Source organism: Montipora foliosa, chromosome 12 (assembly GCF_036669935.1).
Source record: "Montipora foliosa isolate CH-2021 chromosome 12, ASM3666993v2, whole genome shotgun sequence".
Classification (NCBI taxonomy): Eukaryota; Metazoa; Cnidaria; class Anthozoa; order Scleractinia; family Acroporidae; genus Montipora; species Montipora foliosa.
Genome location: NC_090880.1, coordinates 25,867,068 through 25,879,567, shown reverse-complemented (window position 1 = coordinate 25,879,567; position 12,500 = coordinate 25,867,068). Strand labels below are relative to the sequence as shown.

The window sequence follows — 12,500 nt, the reverse complement described above, 5'->3', positions numbered from 1 at the left end:
TGAGATGCTTAAGACAGAGTTTGAGGAGAGAAGGTAGAAGTATCCTTTTTAAAGGGGGTTTAAGGTAGGTTGAGTGCATAATTCAACTTGAGTAAAATGCAGATCACGAATTTAACCTAGGTTAAAATGGATTCAACCGGAGAACGGATTTTACCTGCAACATTTATTTTGCACCACGACCATTTTTTAAATGATTGACTAGGTCACGTGACACGGTCATGCAAAGGGCATATTGTTTTTATCTCAGAAAACCACGATGTTTCGGTAGAATAATTAAAAAGTCTGTCATATACACTTAATGATACAGCTGTTACATGTGGGCACAAATGAATGGAGAATTTGTGCAAATGAATAGCAAAAGGTGTAGTTGGCTAGTCGCCAACAGGTGCTAAAACTACGTCGGCCCGTATTTGCGCGCTTTTGTCGGGGTTAAGCGACAAGAGCGCGGGCTCTGGAGACGAGAATGACATATTTATTATGGTAAGTCAATTCTGTACTTTCTGAAATCCGTAATAGAAGTTGATTACTCCCCCCCCCCCCCTCCCCCCAAATTTTGCATACGTTTTTTTTTCGATTTCCCTTGGGACATCTTCATGTCCCAGGAGAAATTGCAAACAATGTTCATGCAAAATTTTGGGGGGTAAACAAGATGTACAAGATGTTAATGCGAAGTTCATTATTCTCTCATTAATACACCTCTTTTACCCCCCAAAATTTGCATGGGCAAAAAAGAGGAGTATAGATGGTTTTCACTCACGTGACTTGGCGGCCATATTGGTGTACAAAACAATACAAAATGTATGCATGGAATATGCATAAAAATAGAGTTTGGTTCCCAAAGGAGAGAACGTCTATTGTTCTTGTACACCAACACCACGCTGTGACATCACGTGAAAACGATCTATTCATGGATTTGTTCAAGTAGAGAATGCAGGTGTTTGGATTTTTTTGAGCCCTTACCAAATGAACCATCACTATAAAATGGCCAGACATTAAACAGAACACTGGCAGGAAAAGAGCAATAACAGGAGGCTCTTTCCAAATTGACACATGAAACACGCTTTCGATCTTCGAGGTAATACCGTCATGTTTTCTCTCTTTGTTAGCGTGTTCCACTTCCGCCTTTTCTTTGCTTGTAGTTGTCTCCTGGTCTTCATCAACATTAGGATCAAAGGATATCGTCAACAAGGACACGAGAAAAATAACTCCCGCCATTATTAGAAACGTCGTCTGCCAGTCGGTAGCCCTTATCATGAGTTCAGCTGTCGGGCTCATAACAATGACTCCAAAGCCAATCCCGCCACTTATTATTCCAACGGCAATAGACTGTCTCTTGCTAAAATACCGCTTGAGCACAATCAAGCCAGCCGAATAAGTACAACTACAACCAAGGCCGACGAAAACGCTGTATGTGAGGAAAAGAAGCGATATATTCTTGACAAAAGAGCTGGCTACCAAGCCTATCGCACAGACCGCTCCTCCGATCAAAGCGGTCACCCGACAACCAAGCCACGTGACCAGAAATGTTGTGAAAAGACCGGTGAAGAATTTCAATGCCATTGCTACAGAACCGATGGCTGCTGAAATAAATAAAAGAAAGCATTTTCCCACAGTTGCCTTATTGATCTCAGAGGACAAGATGTCTGTAGGATCTTTTAAAAACGTATAAAACCCGAGAATTAAAGGTGACTTTCAACAAAGCTATTGGGGCGTAACTTGAAATGCTATGCCGGATATATTTGTATGTAATTCATGCAAAAAATAGGCCTGTCCAATAAAAGGTGACGTCTCCGCTAACAGCCGAATGAGTGAGTGAGTGATAGCCTGCGTAGCTGGCGGAGGGAGCTTAAGCAAGTGCGTTTTTGAGACGCAGACGGCAACCGGAAGTGAGTTGTTTTCCCTTTAAACTTGTCTTCACACAACCACATTTACATTGGTAAGTATCTTTTCTCCATTAGAGATGATTGGTATAACAGTCTAGGAGACACCACTGTCCTGGCACTCGAAATGTTCTCTTCTGGTTGACGTCCGCGTCTCAAAAACGCGCGTGCTTAAAAAGCTCCCTATTTTATCGCAGGATTATTTAACTGAATCGCGAGTACGATCGTTTTAGCCGCGAGTGGGACTTGGCTGGAATGGGGACTAGTAAATTTGAAATCCCGCCTGCTACAATGGTTTCTTTGTGTCTTGTAAGTTCCAAACCTGTTTGGAAAGCTCTGTCTCATTTCTTCTGTTTGAATGTCGAAAGGATGTTTTGTGAGTGTAGCGTTCCTTGAAGTTTGTGGCTAGTCCAACGTAGGTTTCAGTTGTTGTCTCGGTGGTGACTGTGGTTTGATAGATTACGTTAGTTTGGAGGCATTTTCCTTCGAGTGGGCAATCAGGCTTTTTTCTACAATTGCAGGTGTCAGGTTGCGGTGCTGGTGTATTTGCTGAAAGAACGTGTTTGTTGTGTGACGATATGATGGATTTCATGTTTGGCATACATGAGTAGCTTAGCTTGAGTGTGTGTCTGTTAAAAATCTTGTAGAGCGGATGGTTGTTCTGGAAGTATTTTTCGTCGATATGTGGGAATTTTCTACCAAGGTTGGTTTTAACGCTTGAATCGAAAGGGGGATTGTACCACGTAATGTCCCTTTTTCTCTTTCTTTTGTTTTTCGGAGCGGGCTCTGGATTGTATGTTAGTTTGTGATCATATCCACTTTCTTTGAGTGCGTGTTGGTAAGGGGCAATTGATTCGTCAAATACTTCTTTGCTGGATGAAATATTGGTTAGTCTTTTGTTGATGTTGAGTGGTATGTTTTTCAGTAATGCTGGGGGGTGGTTGCTTTGCCGGTGGACGTAAGATAGTTCGTTGGTGGGCTTCATGTATAGTTTGTAGCTTCCATCTGTAAGGTCCAAGGTTACGTCAAGAAAGTGGACGATTCAGTTTGTTAGCATCGATTGTGATCTTTAGGCCATTTGATTTAAACACATTGCTGACTTCTTTTTGATGGTATTCCTATGCCATTTACGAAAACTAAACACTGTGACTCAGACTGTATTAGTACTGTATTAGCAGTCACAGGAAAATTTTGTCCACCATTTAGAACTGTATTATATAATCAGAAACACATGAGCATATTGGATATGACACGATAAAGCTATTAAACACAACAGCATGCCCTCCGTCGAAATTAATAAAAATTATTTCAAAAGACCACGTTCAATGCGAGCACTGAATATATTTCAGTTTGTGACACTCATCAGAGTCTTTCAACCTGCACAATTCAAGCTTGCGAAAGTACTAAAATGACTCCTATGTGGTGTAACCCACACCGAATTTTTCAGGCCGATCAATGTTGGCTTGCACGAGCAAAATAACTCCGCTTTATGAACACCTGAAAAAATAACGAGAGAAATTAAATTGCAATCGGTTTCGATTTAATTAAAGAGCCAAGAGTCGATATTCAGTACTAGCCAAAAATGAAAGAAAACTTACCTCGGTGTCTCAAAGCAGGAGAAAACAAAACAAAAGCAGCAAATCGTGGACACAAATCACAGCAAACAGAAAGGCAACAAGATGGCCACCACTTCTTTTCCACGAGCTAGTACCCAAGCCTCTGCAAACTCGTAGAGATCACGTGACCATTCTCGTATGGGCAAAGCCCACACAAAAACTGAACATGTTTTATAAATCGGTGCCCATACGGGCCCGAGTAATTATAGAGTGCAAAAAGAGGTTACAGAATGCAATACGGAAGTTGCTATGGAAACAAGGCGATGGGGTGATTTTGTTGAGTGTATAATAAATAAAAAGTAGTGTGCACTTGCTCGTGGAAATTGCGTGATTTATGGGCACGAGTAATGTTGTGAGAGTTCTCAAAATTGCAGGAGCCGTAAGGCGTTCATACGATACTGATTATTTCCTGCAGGTCGGTGTGGTTTTGATGACAAAATGTAGGCGGGTGGAGGCCAAACGGCTTCATTGGTTTTAAATGCATGCAATGGCACAAACGCACTAATTTAAACACGCATCTTTTGACTACACCACAGGCTAGTCAACCGTTCACTGATTCCTTCTCATCTTATTGAGGCTCAAGTGAACGGTTCACCAGCCGTGTCCAAATTCGTTGTAAGCGAGCCTCGAAGGAATTTGAATATTTGAATATTCATCGCTGTTTCTCAGCAAAGGATATTGCTGAACCTTGAATGTTGGTCAAAAAGAAGTAAATTTATCCATGTGGCCATCGCCGGAGTTTGAGCGTGAATGATGCCCGAGAAATGTGATTTTATCGGCGAGATGTGATGTAATATCCAACTGAGAGTGGAGTCGCCAAACCCCTGTTAGAAAGAAAAATTCCCAAGGGAATGCGTGTTTATATCGGCCCTTCGCTTAACCTCCTTAGCTACTTAATTTACCTTAACTAGTGATTAGACCATACTCCAGCCAGGGGCCGGTTACTCGAAGCCAGGTTAGCGCAAACCGTTGCCGGACTAAGAGGTATCAAAACCTATTAATCTTCCATGGTATTTGACGCTAGTTAGCACTAACCGTATGCTTCGAGCAACCCGGGCCAAATTTCCCTAAAAAAAGTAAACTTATGGTAGACTCTCTTGGTATACCTACCTGTAGTTTCTCTGGATGCCTTAAAATAGTCCATAAAAACTGGAAGAAAAACTCCGAAGCTGTAAAGCAACCCAAACGAGGAAATCCAAGTCATCGTCGCACAAGCACAGACCAACCATGACCACAAACTGTCACGTTTGCGAGGTGGACCGGCGGAACACAACAACTGAGAAATGGCCATTAGTGGAATGATGATTTGTGCGATAAGTCCAACTTCGACATGTTTACAGAGGCGAGAGTTCTTAGCTCAGTTGAGTATTCTCGAGTTTTCGTGATATTTGCATTCATTGACAATTTATGCACGCCCCGAAACAATGATTTTTGAATATGAATATGTTAATTTATTTAGTTAATTAAACAAGTGACGTTCTATAAATATAATTTAAATCTACTCGGGAAAAGGTTGACTCCAAGGCCAAGTATGCGAGATAGAGGCTCCTCTTGTTGTTACGATCCATAGTACTCTTTAATGACAGATATCTTCCTTTAATTTGAATACAAATCCTGGTAGAGACAATTCCTTAACCGAAAAGATTCCGAGATAACAATACCGCCAAGATACATGATATCATTCCGCAGAGAAACAAGATGTAATTCCGAAGTGTTCGACTACTCTCTCTGCGTGTCTTCTGTCGCATGTCAATCAAAACTAAATCACTCGTGTTACACTAGTTTCCGGTCCGAGCTTATTTCCGATTACAACACCCCTTGATGAGTTCAGACTGTTGTCACTTCGGTCTCAAGACATTGGTTGAGAATAATGTATATTGAATAATCCCTGGAAAGACTAATTCGTCTAACTCAATGTTGCACTAACCTGCGTAACAAGCGTTTTCGTGGGTGGACATGAAAGAGTTTTAATGTTTTGTCCGCTTGAAAAGTGGGGTGAGACAAGACGGAAACGCTTGCAGACAAACCCCTGCATTTTGAAAATCGCCCACTTGACCTGTCATTGGCTGTCATAAATTGACCAAGAAAATGTTTTGTCTTTCACAGCGAAAATGAACTTTGGGCAAGAGAAGCTAAAACAATTGACAAGGAAAATAACGATAATATTGACCAATATTAGAAAACGGATACTCTTCCCGAGGGCGGCCTCCAAGTCCAACTATGGAAATGTTCTCGTAAAAATTACCCGCGACGATAAGATGTTAATGTTTGGTAAGGAAAATACTCAAAATTCTGTGAACAAAAGTGCTTCTGGTAAATGTCAGAGTACCCGAAATCCCGAATGTTGTTGTCTAACAAGCCCGCCGAAATTTCTAGGGTTTCCAACACAATTTTCTGTTCGGTGGTTTAAGACCTTGTTCTAGGCGCTTGTGTATTCAAGAAAGTGATGTTAAAATTAAAGGAACAGCAAGAAATATTGTATCGCACTTGCTTCTGCAATAATGTCAAGGCTTCGAAATCCCAAAGCGTTGGCATTAAAAATACACTACAGGACCTACAGGAGCTCCACAGCGGTGCAAAACACAAGGATCTCTTAAGATTGAATCATTTAGTTGTCTGTTCACTAGCCCGGTTGGTACAAAACACAGGTCACAGGTCATTGTTTTACCAATACAGAAAGTATCCTAAACATTTCTACCTGTACCTGTCGTTCGCTAGCGAACCGATGAGCCGAAATCCCCATTGAAGGCTTCCTTGATTTGATCGTTCGCAATACTTTTGAGAGGACTAATATTTAATACGCAGGCCTTGTGTTTCGTAGGAAATGAGAATTTTCCCGAAACCAGTGCGAAGAACAGTGAGCAAATTTCCTCCTTGGACCGGCCACCGCTAAATCCTTTATCGACAACGAAGCTAACTGTTCGATGTAACATTTCTTTAAAAGAACATCTCCTCGTCATTTAGCCTGCGTAGTGAGCGATTTCAGCGAGCGAAAAGCGAAAATCAGTCCACCAAAACGCGAATAACGTTCTCCGATTTATTTGCTTGCTACGGGAAATACATTATTTTGACATGAAGGACTGAGGTGTCAATCAAAAAATTGGAGCCGCGCCAATCAGAGACCCCGTTCAAGGGGGAACGGGAGTTTTCAAAATCGAGGTGTTTGTCTGCAAGCGTTTCCTTTTTCTCTCCTCCTGTCCCTCTCCATGCCTCTGTCTTTGTTGAACCCATAAGTTACCACAAAATTTTCCATTTGGTTTCAGATTAGAGTGAAAAGGAGAGAAATTATGAAGCGGAAACATAAGTCCTTCCTTAGTGTGTGCAATAAGCGTTTGCTTAGTGCAACTGACATGCATGGAATGGAATATGCAGGAAAACGTCCACCAGAGGAAACGAGTGAGTTTTACTCAGGGGCGTCTTTTGTTATCTTTAAACTGAATTTATTACCAAAGCTTAAAAAACCAAAGGACCTCAAAATGGGACAGGACTTACAAAATATTTAAACGTGTGAGCCAAAGGGCCACTGCTGGCAGGACGTCTGGGTGACCCCTCACATGATCTTAATGACCCCCCACTAAAAAAAAAAAGAAAGATAACTGGAACACTGCAGTTCAAAACCACCCAACTCACTGCCTCCAGTTTTTGTGTAACACGTACCACAGGAGACCCAGTGTACGCTGATGGGGACAAACATGATAATGGACTCTTGGTACCAATTATATCCCGAACTAAGATTTAAGCAATAGAGGACGTTTTCAGTGTTTTCATAGCCTCATCTAAACACAAGGGGGAGTTGGGAGAATTCGAGACAGTTATGCAAACAAGATATGCAGATATTTTCATAACTCCCCAGACTGTTTAGATAAGGCTATGGAGACAAGGAAAAAAGTCCTCTATTGCTTTTATAAAATATTTCGCAAAAATAATTCGACAAGTGAAGGAAAATGCTGGTTTTTTACTTCTTGATTGAAACAGATTTTTCTTGATACATGCACGCTCATATTTCCTACCAGCCAATCAAAACGCGCGTCTGACAATACATAACCAATCAAAATTCGTGTTATGTCACAGCCGTTCATCTAAACACAGCTATTGACCAATGAGAGTGCGCGTACTATCCTACTGAATTATTTTATAAAAGTGTAATAGCATACTCGAGTGGAATCCACGCTCACTGCTCACTTTTAGCAGCGATTCTTCCAGCTCAAGTTCAATACAATCTTTGCTAGTAAGTAATCAACGTTACGCAGTTTTCGAAGCTGTATAATGATTTCTGGGTTGTTCTCGGTGTTAAAACCTGTGAGAGTATTTCATTATTTCTTTAGCTCTTGTTAGCCAGGGTTAGATCTTGTCATAATATTTGGAAGTACAATGTCTTTTACAGCATCGATCAAGAAAGCGCTGGACTTAATTGTTTGATCTGAAGCAGAAACTCAGTCAACAGAAAGGTCATACTGAGTAGCGTTTGGGAGTACCGTCGACACAAATACCAGGGTCCGGTTGGTCGAATCCCGGTTAGCGCTAACCGTTGGTTAAGAGTATCAAAACCTTTATGTTTCTATGGTATTTAACGCTTGGTTAGCGATAACCATGCTTCGAACAACCCGGGCCTGATCTATTACACTGACTACAACTGATGTTTCTTTCTTAATGTCCTTAAAACATATAAACATTTATTCGCCTTCACTAGCTTGTTTTTTAAACATGGAAACTGCACTTACAGTCACTTTGAAAAGTGATACCTAATTAAGATAAGCTATTCATTGAGGGATATCCTTGACTGGCTGCGAAAAAATTCATGAGCGAGTTTCAACATAGACCTTCATCCAAATTTTCCTACATTCTGAAATAAATTCCATCTTTTCGTTATTTGGCTGTAAAAAAATTGCAATAATATATTTCTTAAAAACGTCATAAAATATTAAAAAGCTAAAAAAGTTGAACCGGGGCGGATCCAGGATTTTTCTTTGAATGGGGTACACCACCAAGGAATGGTGCAACTGCCTGGTGACGAAAAGAAAGGCTCAGGTCATCTCAGGGGTGGGGGGGGGGGGGGATGTGCGCACCTCCTGCACCATCCCCCTTGATCCACCCCTGTTGACGACATTTCGACGTTATCTAATTGTCTAAAGTTTTTTGGTATAATTACCGTCACGGCTATAGGCAACATTAGGCAATCAAAACGTTAAAAATAACTTACAAGCAGGTTAGCTAAGCAAAAATGTTTAGCACGTATGGAGTCCGCTTGCTCGTTCAAATTAGGTTTGAGTTTTTGTTTTTTAGGTTTAAGCTTGTCTGCTATCAAAACCTACTATGATATTTCCTCAGGATCTTCAAGGCTTGCAATTACCTATTGTTGCCTTTTGCGGTATTTATACGCAGAAGACATAATCATCTTTGACTTGATAACGACGTTAAGATATTAACTTGGAAACGCCATCAACTGCCCTTTTTTAGGTTTCTTAGCTTTTTAATGTTTTAAAATGTTTTTAAGAAATATATTATCAAATATTTTCAAAAAATCCTTTCTTCTTTAGTTTTAGTTGTTGCTTGACCCGTGTGATGGAATGGAAGTTTTCCAACCGTTCGTTGGACAGTTATAATTCTTTAAACTGCTGTTGCATCCTACATACAATTGTATAGTGGAAAAGTGCAAAGTTAGCTCTTGGGTTTATTTTAGAAGCTTTTGGTTTTCGTCTTCTCGACGGGAAAGGTCCGTAGGTTGAGAAGTCCTTTTGTAGCATAACAGCATAAAGGGAATGAAGGCTCCGACCAAGGTTATTCCACCAGCTACTTGGAAAGGCACTACATAGGAACCTAGCTTGTCTGCTAACAAACCTAAACTTGGGCAGAAAGACTCACAATAAGGCAAGACTTGATACTAGAAAAAGGCCCTTAGTTTTCTTACGATATAAATCAAGAAAATTGAAATGTAAACTTACTTACCGGCTATTGGAGGACCGCTGACCACAAATAAAGATGCCACCATAGTCATCCAGCCGAGCACAGCGGCGGTTTTAAGCGGGCTGACAGTGAGAGCGAGGCAGTTCATACAAGTAAAGAAGGATCCATCGCTAAGCCCGTATATCATAATGCAGATAATGAGCGACGTGTAAGAAGGATTTACAGTCATAAAGATCGCCGTCAAACCTGCTGCAAATTCCGTGGCTTGGAAAACGTTGAACGGGTCCAATTTTGGATGGTTGCACAAAAAGCCGGCCAGCACGCGGCCAGTCGTGGTACACACAGCTCTATATACGAACAGTCTTGCTGCCCTTTCAGAAGAAATTCCTAATTCCTCACAATAGCGAATCTGAAGGAAGATAAGACAATAACAGAAGCTTATCAAGGGAAGCCTCCATATCCACTAATTTCATCAGTCAACCCTTTCCCTAGTAAAATTTATTTTTAGGAACAATTTTTTTCGCGCGAAAAGTATCGTAAATGAAAATGGAAAGTAGAATGGGCTCTCGCACTTTATTAAACAATTTAAACAAGGACACTGCCTATAAAAAGGAAAGCTCCTCCCCCCCCCCCCCCCTTCCTTTTTGTCACGCAAGTGCCGTTTGCACGACTGTATTCAATATGGCGGCCTAAGTGAGCAAGAAGGAGGGAACTCACTGATATTTGAACAAGAGGCTGTAATGAAGTGTGAGCGCTTCATTTTCCCTGGAAATTTGTCAATTCTGCTTATAAAAGTAAAAATAACTGCAAGTGCAACTGTTTTTTGTTCCGGATACGATAAATTGAAAATTTTTTTGGTACTCAGAAATTTGGTACTCAGGTCGCTGTTACTTTTAGTCGCTAGCCGTGATCCTTGGCCTACGATGCTGACGGGGCGAGGTCTCGAATGAACTGACTGACAGCTCCCCCAGTCCAAGGTTCCTTATATATGCAGTGTCCGTGCTTAAGCAATAGGTCATTTTACAGTTGTTTGCTCAGCGACCAAGCCTATGAATGGCTGCGAGGCTGCCGGTGACTTTGCATTGATACAGACCTCACTACTTTTATCATGTAAATTGTGTTGTTGTAACGCTTATCAGTCCATATTAACATTACAAAAGCATGAAGGTTTGTATCAAAACAGGATCACCGGCAGCCTCGCTTCCATTGTTAGGCCTGGTAACTTAGCCACAACTGTAAAATGGTCTATTGTCTCTTTACATCCACCTGAAAAATTTAGGCTGCCAGTTGAAGCTATTGAAATTTTGAAGCTAACATACTAGCACGGTTTGGTACCCCACCGGAAGAGAACATTCCGATTTTTGAATGGCTAAAAGGATACGGAAGGAAAAATTGGCATGGAATTTTTAAAATAGCCTCTTTGCATGACCTTGTCACGTGACCTTGTCAATCATAAAAAAATGGTCGTGGTGCAAAATAGACGCCAGAAATGGAAAGAGCGTGATCAAATTAGAAAGATTGTCAATTTTGAGGCCACTGACACTTAGGTGAGAGATTTTACAGTGACTTTAATGCTTACAAAATTAACTGAGATTTATTTGGAAAACAGCAGATGGATGGCAAGCTTTGCCATCCAGCACACAATTCTCTTACATTTTTCAAACTTTAAAACCTCTCTAAAATCACGGACTTAAACGTTAGTGGCCTCAAAATTTAACATTCTGACTAATTTCATCACGCTCTTTCTATGTCTGGTATCTATTTTGTACGAGGATCATTTTTTTTTATGATTGACAAGGTCACGTGACATGGTCACGCAAAGGCCCATTGCATTTATCTCAGAAAACCACGATGTTTTGGTTGAGTCAGTAAATAAAGAAAAGTCTGTTATGTACACTTAATGATACAGCTGTCACCTGTCAGCACAAATGAATGGAGAATTTGTGCAAATGAACAGCAAAAGGTGAAGTTGGCTAGTTGCCAACAGGTGCTAGAATTGAATCCCACTGTGTCGGGCGAAGAGGGCGGGCTCTGGAGACGAGAGTTACTTCTTTATTTGGCAAGCCTATTTTCCGCTTTGTCAAATCCCGTAATACACCTTGTCTGCCCCCCCCCCCCCCCCCCAACAACAACAACAAAAAAATTTGCAAAGGCATTGTTTTCCATCTCTTTTGAGACATCTTCATGTCCTAGGAGAAGTTACAAACAATAATAAACAAGAGGTAAACAAGATGTATACGGGATTTGAGAGAATAGTGAATTAAATGTCGCTAGTCACTTGAGGGAATAGGTACCACAGTATGTGGTGCCAACCCTCCCTAAACCGTGCTCCAACCAAAGCAGTAATTCTCGAATGTGTCTCTAGCTTATAGCAATGTATTGTAATGTCAATACAAAGTTCATTATTCTCTACTTGCACAAATCCCATAATACACCTCTTTAACCCCCTAACAATTTGCATAGGCATTGTTTTCGATTTCTCTTAGGACATCTTCATGTCCCAGGAGACGGAATTGCAAACAATGATTATGCAAAATTGTTGGGGGTAAAAGAGGTGTATTATGGGATAATGCAGGCCCTTACCAAATGAACCATCACTATAAAATGGCCAAACATTATACAGAACACTGGCAGGAAAAGTGCAATAACAGGAGGCTCTTTCCAAATTGATACATAACACACGCCTTCGATCTTCGAAGTAACACCGTCATGTTTTCTCTCTTCGATGGTGTGTTCCACTTCCGGCTTTTCTTTGCTATTAGTTGTCTCCTGGTCTTCCTCAACATTAGGATCAAAGGATATCGTCAACAAAGACACGAGAAAAATAACTCCCGCCATTATTAGAAACGTCGTCTGCCAGTCGGTGGCCCTTATCATGAGTTCAGCTGTCGGGCTGATAACAATGACTCCAAAGCCAATCCCGGCATTTATTATTCCAACGGCAATAGACTGTCTCTTACTAAAATACCGATTGAGCACAATTAAGCCAGCCGAATAAGTACAACTACAACCGAGGCCGACGAAAACGCTGTAGGTGAGGAAAAGAAACGATATATCCTTGACAAAGGAGCTGACTACCAAGCCTATCGCACAGACCGCT

The 12,500-nt window shown here is 41.0% G+C and overlaps 2 protein-coding genes across 4 annotated transcripts in view; both read right to left on the bottom strand.

Annotated features, from left to right (window-relative positions):
* Positions 1–6,528, bottom strand: part of LOC137980181 (monocarboxylate transporter 8-like) — a 10,781-nt gene extending 4,253 nt beyond the window's left edge. The window contains exons 1-2 of one of the 3 annotated variants that reach the window (XM_068827573.1): positions 6,201–6,528; positions 961–1,580 (exon numbers count right to left, since the gene is read on the bottom strand). In XM_068827573.1, coding sequence (XP_068683674.1) covers positions 961–1,560 — 600 coding nt within the window. In that variant the 5' untranslated portion in view covers positions 1,561–1,580; positions 6,201–6,528. Of the gene's footprint in view, positions 1–960; positions 1,581–4,606; positions 5,135–6,200 lie in introns of those variants that run through there. The other 2 variants (XM_068827572.1, XM_068827571.1) reach the window with 2 other exon arrangements.
* A 2,469-nt stretch (positions 6,529–8,997) lies between these two features.
* LOC137981058 (uncharacterized) overlaps positions 8,998–12,500 on the bottom strand; it is a 13,601-nt gene continuing 10,098 nt past the window's right edge. Inside the window, exons 6-8 of the mRNA XM_068828424.1 lie at positions 11,984–12,500; positions 9,443–9,809; positions 8,998–9,334 (exon numbers count right to left, since the gene is read on the bottom strand). The exon at positions 11,984–12,500 is cut by the window's right edge and continues 103 nt beyond it. Of these exons, the coding sequence (XP_068684525.1) occupies positions 9,168–9,334; positions 9,443–9,809; positions 11,984–12,500 (1,051 nt within the window). The 3' untranslated portion in view covers positions 8,998–9,167. The remainder of the gene's footprint in view (positions 9,335–9,442; positions 9,810–11,983) is intronic.